General features: G+C 44.5%; 1 protein-coding gene across 13 annotated transcripts in view; it reads left to right on the top strand.

The window, feature by feature from the left end:
* Positions 1–27,148, top strand: part of ptprt (protein tyrosine phosphatase receptor type T) — a 254,304-nt gene that overhangs the window by 51,396 nt on the left and 175,760 nt on the right. For all 13 annotated transcript variants that reach the window (XR_004695112.2, XM_035152935.2, XM_035152937.2 and 10 more), the window contains exons 3-7: positions 10,484–10,644; positions 10,942–11,052; positions 12,643–12,724; positions 14,998–15,113; positions 17,130–17,304. Coding sequence is in view for 12 of the 13 variants with exons in the window: in XM_035152935.2 (XP_035008826.1) it covers positions 10,484–10,644; positions 10,942–11,052; positions 12,643–12,724; positions 14,998–15,113; positions 17,130–17,304 (645 nt within the window). In the remaining variant the exon portion in view is untranslated. The remainder of the gene's footprint in view (positions 1–10,483; positions 10,645–10,941; positions 11,053–12,642; positions 12,725–14,997; positions 15,114–17,129; positions 17,305–27,148) is intronic.

Below are 27,148 nucleotides of genomic sequence, written 5' to 3' on the forward strand. Positions count from 1 at the left end.
CTCTCTCTCTCCCTCTCTCTCTCTCTCTCTCTCTCTCTCTCCCTCTCTCTCTCTCTCTCTCTCTCTCTCTCTCTCTCCTCCCTCTCTCCTCTCTCTCTCTCTCTCTCTCTCTCTCTCTCTCTCTCTCTCTCTCTCTCTCTCTCTCTCTCCCTCTTCTCTCTCTCTCTCTCTCTCTCCCTCTCTGTCTCTCTCTCTCTCTCTCTCTCTGTGTGTGCGTGCATGTTGAGATATTTTCCGGATCATTTTGTGTGTATGTGTGATCTAATGTGCACAAGCCTGCTCATGTGAAGGCCACTTTGTGTGTCCGTGTGTGTGTTAATCAATGTCTCAATGAGAAATGGAAGTTTAATTCACCGTGTTGTAGGGAACAATATTAAACTTCATTACCATTTTTCATGTTCACTTTACAGTTCTGAGTGTATCTATCACTGAGTAAATACACACACACACACACACACACGCACACACACACACACACACACACACACACACACACACACACACACACACACACACACACACACACTACTATCCACTGGTAATTATCTCTGGACTCCGGGGACACAGGGACGGATCACACAATCACACACCTCAGATAAACACACGCTACGCGGAGCAGAGCCTCGTCCTCGAGGGGTCGTCGTCCTCACCGAAGACAAATGTCACCAAACTCGGCTGTTTGATCAAACTTTCACGAAAAGGCCAACTGGACTTTTAACTGGGAGATGAATGAAAACACCCGAGTAGCTTTGGACCGTCCCTTATATTGCTTATTTGTAACATTGCACTTGTAAAAGTAACAGATCATCTGGTGACGTGGACAATTCCAGATTTCCATAACTTCAGAATCTCGTCACGGGGGCCAAAGTCGTGGTGACTTTCACACACACACACACACACACACACACACACACACACACACACACACACACACACACACACACACACATTTATGTAAGGGACACCTAAGGGCAGAGTAAAACACCAGACGACCTCCCATCCATTGTCTCCAGTGTCAGTGGTCCCATGCTCGCTCTTCGATCTCCTATAGGTCAAGCCGTCCCTGACCCGCACAGCAGGGGCTTTTGGGATTTACAGTTCCCACGGGTCAAATCTCATGCAGGGGTTTAATGTGTGGGTTCACTTGTGTGCGCACGTGTGTGTGTGTGTGTGTGTGTGTGTGTCTTATAGGCTGGGTATTGATTAGCTGTCTATGAGGAAACCGAGAGGCTTTCCCTGAAGGACTGATCAATAACGCCAGTCTCCTTGTCTTCACCACCTTATTAGCAAAGATTAGAGCAGCTTCACAACAGCCTGCAGGCACGTGTGTGTGTGTGTGTGTGTGTGTGTGTGTGTGTGTGTGTGTGTGTGTGTGTGTGTGTGTGTGTGTGTGTGTGTGTGTGTGTGTGTGTGTGTGTGTGTGTGTGTGTGTGTGTGTGTGTGAGAGACGCACTCCATCCAGTCTTTCTTTATTTACAGCAGAACAGACTCCACAGCCCCAGGGCCCAAACAGACTGTGTATAAAGAACAATGTGTCTCCACTTCCTCCCACTGTCCAGAAAATCAAGCCGAATATTCAGGATCACGGCTTCTCGCCCCGTTTTCTTTTTATCCATCTGATGATTCCAGAAACCTTGACACCTCCAGGACTGTTCATCTTATCGGTTTCACACTTATCAAGTGTATCGCTGAGGGCCCGAGAAAGTGCAGGGATGAATTTGCTCACGATTTAGACGCGTGATACGTTCGATTTGAATAAGCTCTGAGGCGATGCTCTGTATGAGCCGCGGCTGGGACTCAGTGTGAGTATTCCAGTGTGAGATTGTTGTGTGAGTTGTGTCTAATGGAGTTGTGTCGTTGTGCGTTTGGCCCCGTCGACGTGTTGCTGACTCGGTGACACAGTCGTTCTGTTAACCCACAGAATCAGGGGGAGGATGATGGATCCTCGTCACTGTGCTGGTGTGAGTCTGTGTGAAAGTGCTGAGGTGCTTCAGAAACCAGCAGGTTCCTGCACCGGAGCCTGATAGTCACACTCAGGGTCCCTGAACTCATTCAGAATAAACCCTCTGCGGGAACAGCATCGCCCTCCTCTGCATCGTTATATCTCCCGTGAGCACAATCACCGTATTGATATGCACGAGGACCTCGGATTCTGCTGTTTTTCTTTGTTTGCAACATCGTGCTTCGTGTTCCCATTACAACCAGTTTGTTACTGGCGGCCTCTGAGCATCTCCACTCCATCATAAAGCTACTTACTCCCACCTGGACTACTTGAGGCTGTCTTTGTCTTTTCCGAGCTTTGGCTGGGCTGCAAACGACTGAAGCTTTGAGTCCGTGACGTCCCCTGAGACGCTGTGTGCGATGTTCGGCTGAACAAATAAACTTGACTCACTGGAAACGCTGTGAAAACAAATCAGAAGGTTTGAAGAATGTTTGCAGGGGAGTGAAAGACGATTGGATCCGTTCACACCGAAGACAAAAGCCAGGTGTTAATGAGTGTCATCGGGTTTCAGTGGAATATCGGATGAGTTAGGGAGTGTGATTCATAACACAGCACTTTGGTAAATACTCACATTACAGCCTCTGAAAATTCACGTCCATTGTCCTCGTCACAATTCAGCCACGTTTCCTGAAGACACAGAGTTTGTTGTGGGAGAAAATGTGACAGAAAAGTAAGAAGAAGTAGAGTAAAAGCCACAGGAGCTGCGTGATAGACGTTTCCAGGCCACATGTGGACGCACCTCGTCTCACCGCGCCCCCCCCGCCGCCCTCCCCGTCGAAATTAGAAATGTAAACCGAGCTGTGAGATGCTGGAGGAACTGTAAGAGAGCCTCGCTCGGGGCTCGGAGGACGTCTTAATCCAAGAGACGACAGACACAAAACGCCCGATAAGGAGAATGAAAGAGAGACTTAAGAGCTACACAGCCCAAAAACCAGCAGACTTTGAGTGGAGACCCCAGGGAGCCCTTTGAGCACATCGCACTCTGTGAACATCTTGCCTCCACGTCGTGTTTCACCAGAAAATCTGGGGACGTAATTGATCTATTAAAGAGCGGTTTAGTCTGCGCCTCTCTCCGCTTTGCTGCACAAACTCCTTTCATTCCTAAAACCTCAAAAAACGCCGTTGTTTTGTCAAAAAAAAAAGAAAAAAAAAAGTTTGTTATGGAGCTTATGTAGATAAAGTTTCTTTCTTCTTTCTTCTCCAGGCGGCTGAGAATATTGTGTCGTTTCGTAGAGATGTAGATAAGATGCAAGACATTCTCATGCATGCACGGTTACAAGCGGCGCTAAATCCTCCTTGTTATGTTCTGGATGCTTTTATTCCAAACCTTGCAAACCCAGGTGGAACTGACCCTTCGCCCTCTCAGCCTCAGAACTCCGATCAACCCCCGAGCTCCTCTTCTCGTTTTCACAAACATTTGCTGTGTGATTGCGGTGTTTCTTTTTTAAACTTCCCCTTTGGCCCCCAGGTATTTGCAACACGTCCACATTTGGTTTCTTTCCTGTTTTGCACAAATGAAAAGAGCCGACCTCTATGTAAACCAACGTGAATGCATTATAATGGAGTGGAAGCTCTTTTGTGAGGAGTGACAGGCGCACACACACACACACACACACACACACACACACACACACACACACACACACACACACACACACACACACACACACACACACACACACACACACACACACCATCTGCTCCATTTGCCGTAATAGGGGTAAATTAATTAGAGCCTTTAAAAGCTTTTTTCTTTGGGCTCATGTTGGAAGTGAATGTTGAGGTGTCTGTGTTTACAAGCCACAGATGATGGAGGGAGACGGACTGAGGGGGAGAAGAGGGGGAGGGAGAGAGATCATGGCTGAAGGACAGAGGGATGGAAGGATTATACACGAGAGGAGGAGGGTGGGAGGTGTGGACGGTGAGACGTTCAGATGGATGGATGAATGAAGTTGTTCTGCCCTGATAATTATTGATTTGTCACTTTTCAGACACAGGCTGAGAGATGATCCATGACAAACAGAAGAAGAAGAACAATAAGGTTGAAGGAGATGAATATCTGGATGTAATTAGAAGCTCTATGTGCACATACCTCTGTCAAGGCTTCTGTCATGAATCATCTCTTCAGTGGCAGCCCGTCATATTGTAATTTGTCCTGCCACAGTTTGTGCTTGTGCTTGCTTGGGCTATTGTCCATAAAGTGTTTACTGTCCACGCAGACAGTCAGACGTCTTTCAGCTGCAGTCGTGCACGTACCTGCGTCAATGCAGTTCTCTCTCACACGAGAACTTGTCTTTCACTCTTTAGTCTGTGTTGCTGTCGCTTGAACCCCGGCTACCGCCTCAGACTAATGCTGGAGGGAAACGCTGCAGAGAAAGTGAAACTGGATCCTCCACGTTTTCTGTCCTGCACCGAAACTCAATGTGTTCAACCTCAACCGATACCACGTCCTTCAAGTTTCATGGTCATTCATCGAGGAGGTTTTTAACGTAATCCTGCTGAGTCACAGAGAAATATAAACAAAACCATTTACCTCCTAAGGTAAATGTGAATATATGAAATAAATCGATATTTCTTTAATGCAGCACGTTGAACTGGATATGGTCCAACTGGACGAGGGACTATGAAAAGGCCACAGAGGGTGAGATGGATGACGATGGTAAAGAGACAGAGATGAAACGAATGAGTGTTGGAAGGAAACCAAGTGAGGACGAACAACCCCCCCGAGTGTGTGTGTGTGTGTGTGTGTGTGTGTGTACGTACTTACACACCTGTATGGACTATAGAGGTATTTATCCTTCAGCTTTATTTGGATGGGTACACCCAGTGTGTGTGTGTGTGTGTGTGTGTGTGATGACAACAATGCAGGCCCATTACCCATTGAGGACACAGAACATATGGGTTCCAACACCCAGTGTGTGTGTGTGTGTGTGTGTGTGTGTGTGTGTGTGTGTGTGTGTGTGTGTGTGTGTGTCCTCAGAGAGAATCGTGTGCACTAAATGTGTGAAATGGGCCAGAGACCAATGTGGTGTTTGTGTGTCTGACTCCAGTGATTCCTCCTGCTTCGCGTTTCACGATGAAGAAGATGATGAAGATGATGAAGATGATGAAGATGAGCCCTTCACACAACAACACGGTGTTTTGTCATCCATGGGTCACGTCTGCTCCACAGCTGACACGCTTGTTATTGTTCTCCCCCACTCTTCACTCCTCCACCTTCCCTCTCATCCCTTCTTCGTCTCTCACGTCCTCGAACTCAGCTGTCACTCATTTTACGACAATATTTAGAATAATTATTCAAAATTCACGAACCTTTCATCGTTCTTCCCCAATCTCCCTCTCTCTCTCTCTCTCTCCCTCCCTCCCTCCCTCCCTCATTCTGTCTATCCTTTTATTTGAGTATTTACAAAGACAGAGCAGTAGAACGTGTCTGTGTAGTTAAGAACATATGAAACAACCTGGTGCCGCTAATGGAGCAGCAGCGGCAGCCGGCACGTCACCAGATGAAGTAGAGAGGAGGGGATGGTTGTGTGTGTGTGTGTGTGTGTGTGTGTGTGTGTGTGTGTGTGTGTGTGTGTCTCCTTAGGGCCCCTTCAACTGTGGAAGTCCCTGTGTTTGTGTGTGTGTGTGCACTCTTGTTTTAACTAGCATCCCACGCACAACCAGTTCTTTGCTCCTGTAAAGGGACTCAGTTAACTCCCCTTTCCTCCCACACACACACACACACACACAACACACACACACACACACACACACACACACACACACACACACACGCACACACACACACACACACTCCCAGTGACACATTTACACAAAAATAGAAAAACACACACAATACTCTCATGGTTTGACGCTGATTTCATGTTCCCCTTTAATAAGGTTAACACATCGCTGCCTTCTTTTAAACACGTGTATACTAAAAAAAACACGTCATATCAATGAAACGTGGGGTTTTTCACATGTTCGACTCTTTTTGTGTTTAACTCCGACACGAAGTAGAAAGAATCAGATTCTGGATTCGCTCTCTGACACAAACCGGATGGAGGACGTTGTTTTTCAGAACTTACGGAGATGAAGATGCTGATAAAGTGAAAAGCTGCCGGATAACGACTTCAAACGTGTCGTATTTATCTCGTTCATCGAGATCAATGAGTGAAACTTTGACCAAATCCATTATTTCCTTCTTTACTCTACGGAGTTAAAAATAATAAAAAGCTTTCAGAAAAACAAACCGCGGCAGCAGCTCTCGCTCTTCCATCGCATCAAACGCACCACAATTACTTTCAAAGTGTTCAAATCTGTGGTTTCTATCCCACATATTAATCTCGTTATCTCAAAAACAAACCGCCGGCAGATAATTAATTACAAGACTTTAACGAGACAGGAAGTCAGACGCCGACTCATGCTCTGATCTAAACGTTTTTCTGCAGATGTGTGTGTGTGTGTCTGGGTGTGTGTTCTTTGTGTGTGTTGGTGTTGACTGTCTGGCCTGTATTACTATCGATCTGTGCGACCCACCTTTTGTATTGATTTGAGAAAACCCCCTCTATTAACCAGGATTTCTCATTTCTCTCTCTCGCACACGACGTCTGAGGAATAAATATCTCAGTCGTGTGTTTCCCAACATTTCTATCACACACTTTTAAAGCCTTTGCAGCTCAAACAACTTTTATTTCTTTGCTCTTAATAATCAGATCTTTCTTACAAATCATGAGCCTTAAATCTTAAGATTCAGATTCTGACCTTTGAGATTCAGCACAGACGTCAAACGACCATCAACAGGTTGGATGATCTGACGTCGGTGAAAACACTTTTGTATTTGTCATAATCCACGAATTAAACTGAGTCCTATAAAAAAATTATCTTTACATATCAGGCAAGACAATAGTTTTTTTATTTGGTAGTTTACTTTTTATTGAGGGTTAAGAACAGAGGATGTTGGAACCAAAAAGCCCAAATAAAATCAGAAAATACTTTCTGCTAGAAGTACTTTTGAGGTACTTCTTCGAGAGCTAGTATAGTTTCAACTATTAACAAATATATATAACAAAAAGATAACGAATTTACAATTTGCATTTTAAGGAAACGTAATGTTTGTGGATTACATTTTCTTTTCAACGTAATAAAACGTTGAAGCTGAATTTAATCAGAAATGTTCTAACACAATATTTGATCCATCTGTAGTGTCTCCAGCATGAATTAGTTTACATTTTTATATTATTTTTATAAAGGCAAAATTAATCTAATGAGTCTGTTTTTAGACTAATTTGAGAAATTATTTTCAAAAGAAAATGACGACAACACACGTACAATATGCACACAACTGTAGTTGTTGTGTTGTTGTGTGCGTGTTTACCAGAAGGACACTTACTATTAGAGTGTGATGTGCACGTGAGAAGCTGTCGGATGAAAGAACAGTAAAACCAATTTGAACTGTTTCCACTTCACTGTGCTGGTGTGAATCCCTCTGTCGTCCCTGTCAGAGACTTCTTCAACCCCTTTTCAGTCTGTGTGCATCGGCTGAAACTCTCCTCAGCAGACACACACTGGTGTGCAGACCCAGCGCAGCAGCAGGGGGGTTAAATGCTTTGCTCAGAGGCACTTCAGCGGCTGGAAGACGCTGCAGAGGCTCCGGCTCCGTTTGATGTTAGAGGGCTTTTGGAAAATAAAAGATAAATCTCAGATTCTCAGCAGTATTTGTGAAAACAGCCGGTCTCGTGTGTGCTGGAACGTTTGTTGCACCGAGTTGACCCAGTTATTTTGATGTGTGATGTGTGTGTGATGTGTGTGTGTGTGTGTGTGTGTGTGTGTGTGTGTGTGTGTGATGTGTGTGTGTGTGTGTGTTGACATGGCAGACAGATTCATCAGTTTTTCTCACATTAACAGATTGCTCCTCTCTGACCTCGCAGCTGGGAAACAACGTGTGAAATGAATGTTTTGTGCGCTCGTGATTGTCTGTCGGTGTGTGTCTGTGTATGTCAGCATGTTTCAGTGTGTGTCTGTGTTTGTCGGTGAATAAAACGCATGCTCGTCCACGTGTGAGTGATGTCAGGGTCTAAAATGGGTCTTTGTTGTAACCTTTATTTTGATCCAAACATGATGTGTGTGGGATATGTACAGTGTGTGTGGTTGTGTGTGTGTGTGTGTGTGTGTGTGTGTGTGTGTGTGTGTTTTTGAATCTGCAGTTACAACCTTGTCTTTTCACTATTACCACATTAGCACACGCTGTATGTGTGACTTGTTGTGCAATGATTGTGTTTTTAATGTTTTTGCAGAAAACACAACAGATGTTTCTTACTCCAGCTTTAATGATCACAAACATAACACACACGTCAAATAAACTAACTTTATCGAAAACAAGCGAAACTACAGAGCTGTTTGTTTGTGTGTGAAGGTTGGACTGTGTGTGTGTGTGTGTGTGTGTGTGTGTCTGTGTGTGTGAACTCCTTCCTCTTCAAAAGTCACTGCCCTGCCCTTTAAAATCAAAATGTCATGACATCCAAACATCCCACAGTTTTCTTGTAATGTGCAAAAAACAACCGAATGAGCAAACACAACCAGTAGATGTTTATACTTGACTTTTTATTCTACGTTTCTTGTATCGTGTCGTCTCGTATTTCACATCAGGTCCCAATGAGAGCAGAGGTGTGAGACTAAAGATCTTTGTTAACATGTACGTCACAAAAACATAACAACGTAAAACTAGTGATTAAACTGACTGAGGGGCACAGGTCGGGTAGATGCTGTTCAAAACAGAGAAAGAACAAAAGGAGAAGTTACAGAATGATTCAATTATCTACATCGATCCACAATTATCTGGTCACTAAACCAGTCCCGGTTCCCAGGACGTCTTACTGGTCTCGGTTGAGTTCCCAGTGCACAGGATGTGAAGTAGATTAACCTACAGGAGCAGGTAGTTACATCCGTGGCTTCAATACAACACAGATGAGATCCAAATCGTATTCAGCCGCAGAATCCTCATATTTAAAGCTGCTGTCCGCCCCCCCCCCTCCCTCGCACACATTCTTCTTCTTCCTTTCATTCTTCATTAATTCAGCAGTGGAGCGAACGTGCACACACGGCCCCTGTTAGCAGCTCACAGCCACACCTGCTTGATTCACTATTCCTCCTCCTCCTCGCGCCCTCTTGCCAAACAGTCTCCCAATCACTCAGTCCGGCAGATGGAAGTCGGCCAAACGGCCCGACCCATAAAAGCTCTGTCCTGTGCCATAAAGCAGAGACTAAAACCCACTTAAGCCGCGGGTTGACAGTGGAAATGTGTTTTACGTCGTGGTTCAGAACCCCCGGGGGCGTGGATACATTAAGATCTTCACACACAGCTCTGGTAAATCAAAAGAGCTTGAGATGATTTAGCTGCTTTTCTTTTTTTGGGTTGCATCATTCAGCGTTGGCAGAAAGTGGCCTCGCCAATTTCCGCTGCAAGATTTTTATCTAACAAACTCAATTTGCGGCAGATTCTCACCAAGAGACACTGATCTGTGCAATTTAACACACTTTAAACTCGACGCTCTCTCAAATGATTCTTTAATGGAGACGCAGGATGTGTGTGTGTGATATCGTGAGGAGGACGTCCCCCGACGTATTGACACTAATGGCTTTGTCCCCGTTCAGAGACGAGGGCTGCGTCCTTCATGGGCCACATAGGCCGCGTCCTATGAAGGATGCAGCCTTTGTAAAAAGCCTGGGACGGGAAATTGGCCTGAGAAGGATCCACCTGTCGGATCCTTTGTTTCTCAGAGAATGGGAGGCACATGAAATAGCGCAGCTAGTTCTGCTGCTGTGACGCAATCGGTGTTCAAACGCTGCCCCTGAATTGAGACGCAGCTAATGTGTGTTGTAGTGTAGGAATATGTAAAGTCTATAATCATATATTTTCTTTTAAAATAGGAACAGCCAAGAATGAGGTTTGGATTAAGTGATTAAAATGGCAAAAACAACAGGAAACTCAATTTACAGTAAAAAAAACAGCTGAGTTTATGCAGAACTTGTTTCATTATATTCACTCTTTATGGTATTTATACCTCATAAACTACTTAAAGTTTTACTCGCCTGCTCACGTCTTCGCTTTACTTGGATACTTTGCATATTTACTCCCGCACAAAATAATCTGTTTATGTAGTTTTCATATTTCACATCACTTTCACTCATGATTCCGCTTCTTTACTTGTCTTTATCTTTGTGCTTATACTTGCTTTCTAATTAGTTCTATCAGGATTTTATCGCTGTGTTCATTGTTATGCACAAACAGGGTTATGATTTGTGATGATTGACACATCATTAGTAAAAGTGCTTTTATCCAATTTGCCTCTCGTTCACCGAGTCACCTTCAGCTGCCAACGTGTCGAGGACCCTCTGGCTGATTGTGTCGGGTTCGAGATCACGTTCTCACTGTCCCTGCTTCTCCTGTGTGTGTGTGTGTGTGTGTGTGTGTGTGTGTGTGTGTGTGTGTGTGTGTAGGTTCCTTCATGGTGGTGAACGCGTCGGGTCGGGCCTCAGGGCAGAAGGCTCACCTGTACATGCCCACCCTGAAGGAGAACGACACCCACTGCATCGACTTCCTCTACTCTCTGTCCAGCCGCGACGGAGCCAGCCCAGGAACACTCAACGTCTATATCAAGGTGTGTGTGTCTGTCTGTGTGTGTGTGTGTGTGTGTGTGTGTGTCTGTGTGTGTCTGTGTGTGTGTGAGGGACTGACAGGCTGGGATGGATTGACACAGGAAGGGGCTGATAGACTGCAGCAGGTAAACTAACAAACAGGCATCTGGTGTCTGTCAAGGAGGGATGGAGCTATCACTGAGAAACTGTGCGTTAGTGTGCGTGTGTGTGTGTGTGTGTGTGTGTGTGTGTGTGTGTGTGTGTGTGTGTGCGTGTGTGTGTATTATTCTCATCTATCTCTCCTGTGTGCCGTCCTGCAGGTGAATGGAGGTGCTCAGGGAAACCCGGTGTGGAACGCCTCTGATACCGTCACTGAAGGCTGGGTAAAGGCTGAGCTGGCTATTTCTACCTTCTGGCCCAACTCCTATCAGGTATAACACACACAGACACGCACACACACACACACACACACACACACACACACCAATGTTGCCGGATGTGCGATCATTTTTATAATTGTACGATAGAGTCCTTCCTGTCTCATGTTTCAAAATAAGAGCCTTGTGCCTTGAAAAGCATTGTTTGCCGTAACTAAATCCCTTCAGAATCTCGACACATGCACACACACACACGTAGACACATGCACACACACACATAGACACATGCACATGCACACACCCTTTTCTTTTTGTTCATACAGTGAGTATTAACCTGTTAAATCAGATTTGATATGCACATGAGACAAAAGAAAGACATATTACACAGTAAGTTACATTAAAATAAGTTAAACATAACATGTTTTTATAAAACTAATGATCACAAACAGTGTAATCTGAAAACAACACATATGCATAAAAAAATACAAACGTTGTCACCAACATCAGCTCTGGAAGTTTAGCTGAGTTCTAGTAACTGAAAAGCTAAAACCTGGTTTGTTGGAGTCGTGAGTAGAAAGACGAACAACGGGATTCTTCTCTCTTTTCGTCATGTTCTTTTAATGTTGAAACACAGAACTGGCCCTGTTAACGACTCACTGTGTGTGTGTGTCTGTCTTTGTGAGGTGCAGAGTCACCCCGCTGTGTTATTTTATTGAGGAAGCACAAAAGCGACCGTGTTTTACCTAATGACTGAGCTGTGTTCAGGAAATGAAAGCACCCCTGTGTCACACACACACACACATCTGAGGCACAGTTGTAATCAAAGTCACTTAAATGTGTGTGTGTGTCTGTGTGTGTGTGTGTGTGTGTGTGTCTCACTAATGAGGAGCCACCTCCCATCGAGAAATGACACTTTCTTTTTTCTAAAAGTACCAAAACTTGGTGATTTTAAATTACAGACTATTGTGAGAACGAGAACAAACTTTTAGGACGAACTCTGACTCTCGTCTGAACAGGATCTCGCTAATATATTGTGAGCAATTTATTAGGAACCCCCCGTGCACCTGCTCCTTAATGTACAACAGTGCAATGTTCCAAATCCAGCAGATATCCGGGTTTTCGGTAAAGTCTCACATCCAGATAGTGTTGCTTCAAGAAAAGCTCCTGCAGCATCTTGGACTTGTGTAAACTTGACATGCGTGTCAGAGTCTTTTCTTTGAGGGAAAGAAGGAGAAGAAAGTGTCTTCCCAGAAGTCTTTAGTATTCAGACTGAGTCCAGTTTATACAGCTGAGGATCCTGACAAGAGCAGCACAGAGGTGTGTGTCTGTCTGTGTGTGTGTCTGTCTGTGTGTGTGTGTTCATAATATGTGTTTGTGTATGAGTAAATATGTGTGGGTCAGGAGTGCGCGGCCCCCTGACAGCCCCGCTGACTGCCTGTCACCCGGAGAGTGTCCGTGGAGGAAATGTAAATGTGAGAATAGAAGAGGAGGAAGAGGAAGATTGACAAAAGAAACACAAGAGCAATTATAAGAAAAAGAAAAAGAAGTGACAGAAGAGGAGAAAGACAAGAGAGATGGAGAAGGATGTCGGGGGGTGGAGCACATGCAGAGACTAAAGGGAATTTCTGTTTCTTTCTTTCTCAGGTTATCTTCGAAGCCGTGTCCGTCCAAGGCCATCCAGGTTTCATTGCCGTGGACGACATACGTGTCCTGGCCCACCCCTGCCGTAAGTGACTGAGCACGTGTGTGTGTGTGTGTGTGTGTGTGTGTGTGTGTGTGTGTGTGTGTGTGTGTGTGTGACCCTGCACAACTGAGGCCCCACTGTGCATCGTCTGCTTGCATCAGCTCTCTCCCTCTCAGACACACACACACACACACACACACACACACACACACACACACACACACACACACACACACACACACGCAGCCTGCAGACAGATTGCAGAGAGGCAGGAGGAAGGTCCAGACTCAGGGTCTTCATCATTCATATCTGACAGAAACACTAACACACACAAAAACTCTGAACTGCTTCGTGCAACACTCGGTGGTTTATACTTTCACACATCGTGTTGCACTCAATAAGTCTGGTTTTAAAAACTATGGCAGAGAGTTTTAATAAGTGGAGGAACATATGTAATTTAGGATAAAACAACAAAAGAATAAATCCCCCCACAGTTGTTTTAATTGTGATAAATGTAAACAAAGCATTTTGGGTATTTTTCCAAATTTGATGCAAATGCTCAATTTGACATAAATTAGATCAACTGATTAGATTTTGGTCAAAGGTCAAGGTCACAGTGACCTCATGTGATTTGTGTCACTCATATCTGGCAACAAGAATCAGTTGGACTCAAGGATGATGATTAGAATTTGGAGGTCAAAGGTCAAGGTCATTGTGACCTTACATAACTATTTTTTTGCCTTGTGAACATATTATCTTAAGAACGTCCTTAATAGAGTCCTTTCAAATTTGGACAAGATGCTCAGTTAGACACATGGATTAATTGATTAGATGTGGGTGGTGAAAAGGTCAAAGGTCAGTGTAACCTCATTTTACTGGAATGTTATATAGCAGCAACACCTGATGATGCAGAGACTGTGTTTGTTGGTAAAGGAATCAAACTACAGGACAAATATTCAGTTTTTACTTCTGTCTCTTTCTGATAGTTTTTTTTACTACTTTTTAAGGTGTAGCTAATTTGTTCCCATCTCTAATTATCAGATTAGTCTAAGTGGTGAAGTTCATCGTGAAGAGAATGAAAGTATTCAGACTCAAAGAAATGAAAACATCAGGGTAATGTAAAGAGAACAAATATCAAAATGAAGAAAGGTTACCCGAAAAACCTTCACATCCAAGTCCTTGTCATTTGCAACCATTAGCATTAGCGTCAGTGCGAATTATCATCGTTAAATGATGGATTCGTACTCCGTCGGGCTTATCTCTGTCTGCAGACAGTCACAATTCAATTAACCAGTCGCAGGCTGGTCTCAATGTCAAGACAAAGTCACAGGACGACCGTCCCACCGTCGGCCGGCTCATCCGTCTTGTAGCCAATCCCGTGGATTCCTGTGCCTCGCTCCAGACGTCCCTGTTTGGAGTAGATTATTGCAGTTTGGACTTTTGGAGCCTGAGAGGCATTCGGTTTCTTTGTGTCTGAAACCGACCCAAGCCGTAGATTCATTTGAAAACTGTCCCGACCTGATTTGTCCCGACTCAGGTCAGGTATCCACTCTCTAATCTATGAGAGAGCCATTTGGTGCAGGTCTAAATAAAACTCAGGATCTAACAGGTTTAAATGTGGTTTCATGAGGAGACTATTGGGCCTCAGTGGAAGTTGAACCTTGTAATGGGAGTATTCAGACTCTTAAAGCACTTGGTTAACGTTGGTGATGGAGCCTGGCCTGTTTCAGACACATTATTTACAATAGATTCAACCAGAACCTCGATCCTTCCTTCATCAAAGTGCTTCTGTTGCCTAAACTGATCCCCAGTCAGGTCTCATGGTGCAAACCCTGGTCTCTAGTGAGACAGTCACACACTTTAAACACTCGGCCTCTGCAGTGAGTGAACGTAGCTGCAGTGGTTTAACCTGAGGAGTGACCAGTGTACTAAGGAGCTCTTCCAAGGTGTCCTGAGTCTGAACGTGACGAGCTGAGCAGAACAATGTGTGAGCGTCTTATCGCCGGTGGCATCTGCCCTTAAGAGACACTGTGATTTTACTGTGTCCTCATAACAAGATGGCGTCTTTAAGCAGTCTGCCAACTTCTTTAATACATGATTATGGAACTTGAGCACCTATTCAGGCTTAATTCATTTACCCTTGGCGTGTTTCTCCGGAGACATTAAACAAAGCTTGAGCCCATATGACCTGGATTCTGTTCCATTTTTCCAGACCATATATATGATATATAAAAAATGTCTGTGTGCTGGTTGATTTCCTCCTCTCCTCTATCGGACTGTTTAACCTCACTCGTCACACCGTGTCTGTGTTGCAGGCAAAGCGCCTCACTTCCTGCGTCTGCAGAATGTGGAGGTGAACGTGGGTCAGAACGCCACGTTCCAGTGTACCGCCGGGGGGAAGTGGTCTCAGCACGATAAACTCTGGCTTCAGGTGAGTGGCTTCACATCAGCGAATGTGTGCGTGAATGACATCGGCAAGAAGTGAAGAGGCAGAACTCCTGTAGAGGACACAAAGACAGAAACTAACAAACGATTTTCTTTGTATATTTCTAAATATATTGTAAGTTTCCGTGCAGTGTAGGTTAAACACAGGGACAACAAAATGCCTCCCAGCTCTCTGCGTCCGTCACAGAGATGGACGTCAGTGTCAGGTCCGAATGTGTCAGCTCCACTTTCTGCTGCAGTGACGTTCACAGTCACTGGCTGTCGTCCGGCCGCAGCTCACAGGACATTTACATAAAAGTTGAGCCCTTTTCAACTTTCCCCCCCCTCGTCGTGTAACTGGCTGCTCCTGGAGTCTGTCGACCTCAGCAGGGGGCCGCAGCGCCGCAGCGCCGCGGAGCCGGCTCTTCTTCACACCGAACAGCTGCTGGGGCTGGCACAGCGCTTTTTAATCTACACGTGTGAACGGCCGTTAGGTTCACGTCACCACGGGGAGTTCAGAGGAGCTGAAGAGCTGCTGGCTTCTGCAGGTTATCGGACCCCAGGAAGGGATTCATGTGATGTAATGTGGGACAAACGTGTGATATGATTATTGTGATGATTATGTGATGACGCACTCTTGACCAGACCTGTCTATTAAAATGCTATATGACCAGTAAACTCCCACCAGCCAATCAAAAACCAAGCAGGATAACCAGGTTTACAAAGGATAAATCTGTTGATATTATATTTCATATTTTGTCATTCAGATTATAAATCATATAAAAAGGTTACAGTTATCATTTATGTTGTTTTACTCAAAGAATCAAATGAATGTATAAAACAAGAACAGTGTGGAGAAGATCCCAGGCCTCCAGCTCCATTTCAGGATTGATTAAAAGTCCTTGTTGCGCTTCGCACCAATGACTCCATCTGTGTGTGTGTGTCTGTGTGTGTGTGTGTGTGTGTCTGTGTGTGTGTTGTGTGCATCCATGCTCATATCCTCATTCCAATTTACATTCATGTGCACTGGCAAGCTTGAATGTTTCCACTGCACATGGTTGTGTACCTCTGACAACTCTGCCGTGTACAGTAATGACATTTGCAATGGAGAGCAGTGACCCCCCCCCCCCTCTCCCCTGACTGGAGGTCTGTTGCATGTTTCACCAAATTGGCAGATAATTCTACAGCGGTAAGAGAAGATTGGATCTGGAGATGCAGGGATCATATGCAAAGCAGCAAGTGGCAGCACTGCGCCTTTTTCATATTTCATGTCTGACTTGCTCCGTTCAAATTGCTCCTGTTTCCTCCCGGGCGTCTGATATCAACACGGCCTCATTATGGTGTCGTTTGTTGATGCGCGTCTCGTGGAAATGTCTTCGAATTCACGCAATCTGTGAGACGAACAACAAGGAGTACTTCAGGAAGTACGGGAGCAGCAATCATTGGCTGAGGTCACGCTTGTCTTCTCAGTTTATAACGGTCGGATTCACCCGATCAGAAGGCAAACGCCGAGGCTGAGTGTGAAGGTGCCGACACCACGTCAGCAGGGGTTACTTCCATTTAGGCTCCAGAGAAAACCAATTCATAAATGGGAGAAATGTGGGTGTTTGTGTCGGATCCAGTGGTTTAAAGGTCAAACCACACGAGTGAAGACTCCGATGAGGTCTCGATGACGGTTTTCTTTAATCTCCCTCAGCTTTGTTTCAGTAATGCAGCACATGGAGCAAATAGATCTGTGATCAGGTCTCTCAGGATATGGAGGCTAACGCAGGTCTGAACAGAACCTAAATCAAATTTCAGGTTGATTTGCATATCACAGATTCTTTGCCTTTTGTCTTTTCAATATTCACACAATCACATTTTTATTTTCCTGGTGTGAGAGAGAGAGGTCAACTTTTTCATTATTTAAAACCCCCTTTGTAAGAAGAGCGCTGTCTTCACGAGCCCTTCACACGGCCTCTTCAACTCAGTATTCGTGAAACATGCAACACTAACTGACTGGTTTGTCGTTCCCATCATGCAGCAGTGGAACGGCAGGGACACGGCCCTGATGGTGACCAGGGTGGTGAACCACCGGCGCTTCTCCGCAACGGTCAGCGTCGGCGACACGTCCCAGCGAAGCACGAGCCGCTACCGCTGCGTGATCCGCTCCGACGGCGGGTCGGGGGTGTCCAACTACGCCGACCTCATCGTCAAAGGTACGTTCTGCGGGTTTTGAAGTCGGTTATGAGCTCATCGATCGTGATGCATGGAAAAGGGTGAACGAGGGAGCGGCACTCGACAAATCAGTCGGAATAAAGTGGGACAAGTTCTCCATGTAGAGGAAGTGGGAGACAAGCCTGGGTTGTGGTTGTGTGTGTGTGTCTGTGTGTGTGTGTGTGTGTGTGTGTGTTGGCAGTTGCTAGTTAGTGAACGCTGAGGACGGAATACTGAGCAGACTCCAGAGCTGTGCCTGGAACTCACAATGAGCCTCCTTTGACTCCGGCTCCGTCAGACTCTCGTCTTCCTCTGGGTCCGTCTCATGTTTCCTCCTTTTCTCTTTCAAACAGACACCAACATGTCGCCGGTTCATTTCTTTTAATTTGTAAGAGACAAATGTAAGAGTCACCTAAAATAATCGTGTCAGTTTTTGTTGTCGAGCTCTTTGTGTTGTCAAAGTTTGACTTTTATTCGTTTGGTAAGGATGAAGCATGAACACAAGTTTAAGACAGGAAACTTAAAATGGAGTTCTCTCTTTTACCTCTTAGGCCCCAGAGAACCGTCTCTGGCAGGTCTGTTATAAAACTGGTTTCATAACAGACCTATTTAAAGTAAATTGCAAACGGGGGCATTTGAGTTCAAGTGGCTAAAACTGGTAATCTTAAATAAGAATTATAATAATTACTAAAATTAAAGTCAAGTGTCCATGGAGAGAGCTTCCCTCTGCCAAGGCTAATGTCATATCCAGCCATGTTATAGAAAGTGCACCTCTGGATCTGCTCGTTCATCTGGATCCACTCCAGGATTTAACGAGCACTAATTTGAGTCGTGCACGACCTCTCCACAAAAACCTTCTTGGGAAGTTTTTCATGAAGATCCATGAATTATTTCCTTAAAATTAAGTGAAAATGTCAAATAAGCTCCATCTTGCATTGTTAAGGAAAGAGATACAAATAGGAGCCGCCCTGTTTGTCCAGATCTGCCCCAAAAATCATCATCCTTCGAGTAGTTTTCATAAATTAGTAGTAATTCTGCTGACAAACCAAGAAACCAATGGACGGGGGTGAAAACATAACCTCCTAACTGAGTTTGAATGGGTTTATCAACCACCTCCTTCTCCCCTTGTTTCCTGCGTCCCATGTGTCCCATGTGTGTTTATCTGGGCTGTGCCACAAATCCCCTCGCTGACGACTGAAATCCTCTAACGCCGTCCACTCGGCTCTGAGCTCCACCCGGCTACGGGTCAGAGATATGAAGGAATCTCTGATTTGTCATCACAGTCGACTTCCAGTGATTCCTGTAAACAGCCGGGAAACAACGTCCTGTCCCACGAGAAGGATCCGGACGCACTGAGTGTCGGATAATGTCATTTAATTCCTTCAACTCCCAGTTTGGGATAGGATAGGATCTTCTACACCCCCACACCATGCCCCAACTATTAGGTCCCCTACCAAGGACTCTCTATCTGTACCTCAGACGTGGTTTAAGACTCGGGACGGTCAGACGTCCCCTTGGCCTTGGAATTGACTCCGAATATGACTTCACGACATTTAGTTTTTCCAACAATATCTCATATCTGCTCTCCTTGGGTATTTGATTTGGGGTCTTGTAGGTTTTTGTTTTGTGTCAGACCTGGAGTAGTTTTTATCTTTCTCTCTATGCTTAGACAGTCGAGGCTTATCCTCTTAAATCTAAACACTTTGCAATACATTTTCTTTAATGTGTCTTTTATCCTCTAACACACGAGATAACCAGCGATAACAACACCTCACAAACTTCCTGTTCTCTCGGTGAGTTTCCCTCCCGGAGACACCGAGGCCCCGTGTGCTCAGTCACTGTGAAGCTCGGTTTATGCTCTGATGCTTGACGTTCTCCAGGGTTGTTTTCTGACAACATTGTGTTGCACTTCCACCAAAATATAGATATATAAATATATATCTTGGGCCCGAGCAGGAGAAACACAGAGGAATTAAAGTGGAGTTAAATTGTCCCACCAACACTTTGTTGTGACCATTTCTCATCTGTGATTCAGCGTCTTGCTGATGTCTGAGAGTCACTGTGACAAATACAAGTATCTGAAGATATCTGGTGTGAAGTACTGTACTTATACTTCAAGTAAACATAAAACTCTCTTCTGCTGGTGCAAGGGGGGATTGAACTGTGTTTTTACTCTTTAATGGGATTGACATTGCATCATGCAGCACATTTAAATGCAGGGACCCTCTGGCCTGAATTATGTTTTTAATACATATTTGTTATGAATTATGCTGTTAACCCTATTTGGCGTGGATGATGTTTTAATCTGGAGGGAGGGAGGAGGGGGGAGTGTGTGCATGTGGCGGTGGGCACAGTTTTGATTAGACGATAGTCCGGGGACTGAAACTGTCATTGCCATCTGTTAGCAGAGCACACAGACTGTACTCCTGAGAACGTCCAAATGTGTGTGTGTGTGTGTGTGTGTGTGTGTGTGCTGCTGGATGTGTATTTTAATGTGTTTGTGCGGCTATTTCTATCCTGTGTGTGGGTGTGTGTGTCTGTGTGTGTGTGTGAAGCTCAGGTGCTGTCAGCCATGCATTGTGCCAGAGGAGCAGCCCATGCCAACACAGTGAACAAGAGAGAACTGCAATATGACACACACACACACACACACACACACACACACACACACACACACACACACACACACACACACACACACACACACACACACACACACACACACACACACACACATGCATTACCATACCTCCCTCAAGCCCTTTGTGTGGTGTGTGTCGCTAAATGTGTGTACGTGTGTTACTGTCCTTTACTTTGCACACGTGTGTGTTCTCCTGGGCTGCTAAGTGAAATCGGGGTTAATTAGTGTGTTGTTCAGTCAGGTGTGATCAGGGGAATCTGGATAGGGAAAGTTCTCATATTACAGTGTTCAACGTGTGTGTGTGTGTGTGTGTGTGTGTGTGTGTGTGTGTGTGTGTGTGTGTGTGTGTGTGTGTGTGTGTGTGTGTGTGTGTGTGTGTGTGTGTGTGTGTGTGTGTGTGTGTGTGTGTGTGTCCCAGGCGTGCTCATGCATGCACGTTAATCCTCTAACGCTGCTGCTAGCTCCACAGATGATGTCTTTCTTGTTAAATAGTTAAACTTTTGAATCAAATTACTAAACTTCTGGAGTTTCAAATATATGCATGTTGGACAAATTACTTGAAATCATCACTATATCTCAAGAGAGTAATACTCCAAATGAAAAATAATTTGAATTATTACTTACTCTTTGTCTTTTTGATGATACTGGACATTGATAAATGTTCTACAACTTTACCTGAAACCATTAAATCTCAAAGAATTAAAAGACAGAAACATTGACAGTACGAACATTAACCAGACAAAACACAATTAGATTTAAAAAACATTTAGAAAACATTATATTCAAAACAATATTTCCACTTTCGCTTGTGCTGGGACCTTAGTTTGAAATAATCACACAGACCAGAGGAGAAAATATCGATTTAGGTCAACAACACAACTATTTTTCTGATCTTGTCATCATTCAGTTTCCCCTTCATCTTCTTTCTTCTTCAATTTGATCCTATTCGTCCCAGTTTGACTTTTAGAAATCACGATTTGATGCGACTAAACTACAACAGCTAATACGTTTTTACAGGAAACTCAACTGTGACCTGATATCTTATCTATAAACATAATATGAGGATATGTTGTTTATTTACATCTTCGGCAAGTTCCCAAATACGTTGATGCTGAACACAACAGTACAATATTCGTGAAAACTAAATTAACAGGTATTGCAGTTCAATATCCACTGGTCGTAACTCCAGTGTTATTAAACGTTCAGTGGTTATAAACCAGTGACATCCACTCAACCACCTCCCATTGACTTCTGATGCAGAGTTAACAGAAGTGTCCTTCTCCTTTAAAAGAACACGTCTTTGCAGAAGTGAGACAAACGTGTGTCAGGACAAATGGGAGAGAGGGAGAGAATTATCTGCAAGTGGAAAAGGTGAAGAGGGAGATCACAAAAACGTGAGGTGAGCAGCTGACAAAAGACGAGCTTTTAATTTGACAAAGTCAGACAATTGAACAAGTGGCTTTGGAAATGAGACACACACACACACACACACACACAACAGTGTCAGTTTGATGGGACATTAAAGGACGTCCTTGACGACAAGTCAGTGACACTGAGAGTCTGCTGCACACACAGACACACACACACCACACACACACACACACATGTTTTCTCTGCTTCTGTGCGTTTGTCATTTGTATGGTTGTTGTCGAACAGATGCAGTCAAAGCCCCAGGGCAACAAGGTCTCAACCATACCGCTGGCTGTGCTGGCGTGTGTGAGGTGTGTGTGTCTGCTTGTGTGTGTGTGTGTGTGTGTCTGCTTGTGTGTGTGTGTGTGTGTGTGTGTGTGTGTGTGTGTGTGAGTAAGAAGGAGCAAGCCTGCATGACATGTCTGTTTCTCACGGAATATGAATATGCGCTGTATTTGGGGCCATGTATCTACATTCATGTGTGAGCATGTTGTGTTGTTTATGTGCATTTGTGTGTGTGTGTGTGTGTGTGTGTGTTCTGTCCGTCAGAGATAAGACTCAGTGGGGCGTAGCTGAGATCCAGGAGCGCCACTGTCAGCCAGTGCCCTGTGGACACCATGCAGAGTGTGTCTGTCTCTGTGTGTGTGTGTGTGTGTGTGTGTGCGTTTGTGTGTGTGTTTGTGTGTGAGTTCCCCAGGAATACTGCTACATCTTTCTAAGTCTCCCTGGGTAGTCATAAAGCTGATTGTAGTCCAAGAATAAGACCCAGCAGCATCACCACGGTGTGTAAATGTCTGTCACTGTGTGTGTGTGTGTGTGTGTGTGTGTGTGTGTGTCTGTGTGTGTGTGTGCGTCTGAGCCGGTGGAGCTCTCCGTCGCCCAAAGCTCATTCCTGGCCTTTTCTGTGTCTGTCCCCCGATAAGGAAATCAATAGGAGAGTGGACAGCTCCGGCCCGTGTGTCACATCTCAGATCAGTTCAGACGGATCGTGCCCTTGAGCAGCTACAAGGCTTTTAATTAGAAATGTCTGCAGGAAGTGTCGAGTGGTGAGTTCTGCAGGAAGCTTGACACGGAAGGAAAACATGGTTCCACCAGCGGAGGGGGCTGATAAAAAGAGATGCTTAGTGGTATAAGACACGACTCTGGTATTGCTAGGGACACAATACTTACGTGAAAATGTACTTTATCAGATTTTACTCGTCGCGAATTCAAAGAGAAAGTGTTGATTTGAGCAAAATATAAACACATTCGGAAACAGGATATGATATGAAAGCTGGGGAAAGATATATTTATATATTTATATATATGATCTCCTTTAGTCTTTTCCATAGACTGTATAAAGACGGACAATTTAAAAGCCCATAATCTCCGCCTCCACCATGTCAGTGGATGAGACGTGGACCAGAGATGTACACTTCGAATACATTATTATAATTTTAGGAATCTTTTATCACACTAGTGTTCATGTGTTCGTGTGTTTGATAAGTTTGGTTTGAATTATATATTACACAATATATAACGCCACTGATTTATCTGGTATTCCTTCAAAATAAAACGCCTCACGTGAAGATATTTGGTTCAGTGCACTCATCTCCGCAGCAGTGAAGAGGAAAATAGATGAAACAAAATTTGGAAATATACACGAGGTCGGACAAGAACAACCACAACATCGATAAAACAAATGTTCATCAATTTGTAATACTTGCATGTAAGTTTTGTTGGTGTGAAAAACTTAGGAGAGCCAAACCAAAGTTTGTTTATCTGCCTGAATCAGGGTCTCTGTGTGTCTGAGGTGTGTGTGTCTGTGTGTGTGTGTGTGTGTGTGTGAGAAAGGTAGGTACACACTACCCGCCTCTTTAACCAGGTCCTTAGGGCTCGCCTTAGGGGAAATGTGTGTGTGTGTGTGTCTGTGTGTGTTGCCTTGAGTATGCTGGGCGGTTTGTCAAATTATTGGTATTCCTTGTCCATTGCTCTCTCAGGAGCATCGGCCTCTGTGTGCATGTTCATCTGTGTGTGTGTGTGTGTGTGCGTGTGTGTGCGTTTCCCAGAGAATGGACACTTCACACGGAATATCCGAAGAGAAGTATAAGTAATGCATGAGCAGGTGCACGCCGAGCAGAGGATGAGCGGGACTGAGGTGAGAAAAGGGGGGAGAAAGGGGGAGAGGACTCGGCGAGGAGCGAGGAGAAGTTGACACCAAAGGCAGGAGAGCGTGAGAGGATAGTGAGGAAGTAAAGTGAGTGGAACAGGTGAGCAACAGAAGACGGGGAAGGGGTGAGGAGATGAAAGAGAGGAAAGGAAAAATGAGAAGTAATGAAAAGCATCAGACGGATGAGTCACACCCTGCGCACTTATTGTACTTGAACCCGGATCCCTCCAATGGCAAGGCTAACTCTAATTGGTTTAACAGCTGAATGCATTACCACACTGCATGACATCATCTTGCAGCTGCTTTGTGATGCCGTGATTACATCATAAATATGTTGTTTTTCATCTATATACGCTTTAGCTCGTTTCTATAGTCCTATAGAGAATGAGAAGATACCCTGATGCACGATGCGGATTCATTTTCTGAGCAAGAGCAACTCTAAGTTAATTTAACCTTTTTGACCGACCAGCTCCAAAAGTTACTCATCGAGACGTAAGCTCCTAAGTAATATTCTCCCCAAGTTCTGTGAAACTTTCTTTATGCATCGTTGAGTTATTTTTAACATACACACACAAGTATCTGCTCGCTGCTTTGCTAACCTGACTTTAGAAAATGACCAACAACATGGCCCCTTCCTCAAACGCCATTTTCACAGGTTTGAAAACAAGTAGTAGTAGTCGCAGCTAGCAGCAGTCGTGGCTACGTAGTAAAATCGTACATATTAGTGCGACGGCCAGCGACAGAATTAACGTGCTGTTGCAGTTAGTTTGACTGAAGTTGACGGGTTCCGAGCTGTGTCTGTCTCGACCCTCATCTCATTGACCTGCTCACTCGCCGTACGTTCATGTAGATGAGAGCTCACAGATAAAACCCTGTGAGCGGAGCGATGTGTCTCCTCCACGTGTCCTGCTGCTTCACTCCCGTCAAGCTGACGGATGTAAGACTAATTCTCATTTCATTAAAACGTTTGCTCGTGACACTAAGAAGATCAGCGTCTCTCTCAGTCTATTTCTCGCTGTTTGTGACGTCTCCCACGTTCAGATTTCAGACCTCGATCTGGCACTTTTATCCTCGGCAGCTCGCAGGCGGCGAGCAGGAAGTAGTTTGCTGTCTTGTCCGTGGACACTTTGAAGGGACTTTATTTATACTTTATAATAAGCTTATAATCAAAGTTGCCATATTAACAAGTACAAGAAAATGCTGAGTTGGGTTTTAGTCACCTGTTTAACCAAATACTGACGTTAAGGTGAGGTCAGAGTTAAACTCTACGTAGTTTATCCACAACAGCTTCACATTTTCTATACAAGTGGACTCAGATGTCTTCGGGTGCAGATCGAGTGTCCTTCTCTGTGTCCACATGTGTTTTCTTCATGGGTTCATCTGATATGTTTTCATGTCCTGGAATCAGTTTCCTGCCACAGTGAGTTTACTGTGAGCACTGAGGAATCACGATTTTATTTCCCATGATTCCCGGCACCTCTTGGGTTTTAAAATACGTGTCTGTTTGATCATCATTCGTTCGTTCTTTCGTTCTTTCGTTCTTTCGTTCTTTCGTTCTTTCGTTCTTTCGTTCTTTTTTTCGTTCTTTCTTTCTGGGGCTGTGAGTCTTTTGATTAAAACAGTCTTTGTGACCAGGCAAAGTGTGTGTGTGTGTGTGTGTGTGTGTGTGTGTGTGTGAGCGCTGAATTCATTACACCAAGTAACAAGCCTGAGGGAGAATAGAGTGTGTTTCTCACAGGTGTACACACACACACACACACACACACACACACACACACACACACACACACACTGAAATCACTCAATCTCCAGGAGAAATGTGTTTATATAAAAAAGTCAGTTGAAGTCCTGAGCAGGAAATAACACTGAGAGATTGCACAAAGAAGAAAGACAGAAGGACAGAAAGCAGTGGTCATGAGGACGGAGGAGAGTTGAGAGGTCACAGGTGGAGGGTCGAACTTCCAGAACTTTCAAAACATCATCAGGAGGAACTATTGTATTTCTCATTTTATAATGTGCGGTCATTAGAGTTTCAGAGCCATCGACGGGTCGGAAGGAAACCGCCGCTCGATGGTTTTAACAGATATGGAAAATAACATTTCCAGTATCAATTTGTTCCACTTAGACGCACAGAAGGTGGTGTTTGTCATTAACAGCTGCCGAGATTGGATAGATCATATCTGAGTGTGTGTGTGTGTGTGTGTGTGTGTGTGTGTGTGTGTGTGTGTGTGTGTGCGTGTGTGTGTGCTTATCTGTAGTGAGACAAACTGCTGTTCAAGGAACTGAGACATGGAGCCGGAGTGTGTAACTGATAACACAGCAGCATAAGTAGAGATGAAATCAGAGGCTGTTTACAACTTTACACACGATTCAAACAATTATATGTTATACACAGAATAAACACAAACATCAAGAGAAGAATGAAAAGTTCCCTACCAGAATAAAAGCTCGGTTGGAGGACATTTCCTCTTCATTACAGTCCATTATCATTGGTCATTTTAAAACTGTGCTCACCACATTCACAGCTGAGGGTGACATTGTTAAAAGAGACAGAAGTGAGACGGGTTTTAATTAAACCTGGAGGGCATCGAAACAAACTGAACATCACAGTACGCCTCAGCACACACACAGTTTACCTGTGAAATGAACGATTATAACTGCGTTTCATTTTTTCTGCCTCTACCTTGAAGTCCAGTCGTTTGGAAACAGATCGGAGGATTCGACACGTGTTTGATCTTCTCGTCCTGTCAGACGTCTTTCAGGGATGTTGTCTTGTTCCCAGAGTCACGTCGGCAGAGAGCATCATGACCAGCAGCCCCAACTGATTCAATTCAGAAGAGCCTCAAACTCAGAGCTGGGTCTTAAAATAATATAATAATACGATACTAGTCTGGTTAAAGTTGCTTTTCAACACTTTAAATCCATTCAGCATGTTTTATTTAAAAAGGTCACGATCCAAAGACAATGACGGAGAGAGGAAAATGAAATGAAAATGATGAACTCTTACTCTCTCTCTCTCTCTCTCTCTCTCTCTCTCTCTCTCTCTCTCTCTCTCTCGAATGTCGGAAAGGGACAAAAACAGATTTTGGTCGAGCGAATGTCGTTTTTCGGTAGAACTGATTTTTCCATCTTTTCCGCCATCTGGCAATATCTTCTCTCTCCTCTCTGGTGGGCTGAGGCCTTCTTTATCTGTCTCGCTATCACTCTCACCCTCTCTCACACACACACACAACACACACACACACACACACACACACACACACACACACACACACACACACACACACACACACACACACACACACACACACACACACACACACACACACTTTTTCCTTATCTCTGGATCTGTCTCTCTTGGAGAACACAGCAGAGCTCACAGAGATTTGATAGCACTTCTGGAGTTGGCTCACCTTCTGACACACACACACACACACACACACACACACACACACACACACACACACACACACACACACACACACACACACACACACACACACACACACACACACACACACACACTATTACTCTCTCCCACTTTTCTTCCTCATTTCTTTTTCTCTCTTTACTTTCAACTGAGTGTTTGTGTCACAGCAGTGAAAATCATTTAAAGTGGAAACATTATATTATGATATTATATAAT

Source organism: Hippoglossus stenolepis, chromosome 3 (assembly GCF_022539355.2).
Source record: "Hippoglossus stenolepis isolate QCI-W04-F060 chromosome 3, HSTE1.2, whole genome shotgun sequence".
In the NCBI taxonomy this organism is placed as follows: domain Eukaryota; kingdom Metazoa; phylum Chordata; class Actinopteri; order Pleuronectiformes; family Pleuronectidae; genus Hippoglossus; species Hippoglossus stenolepis.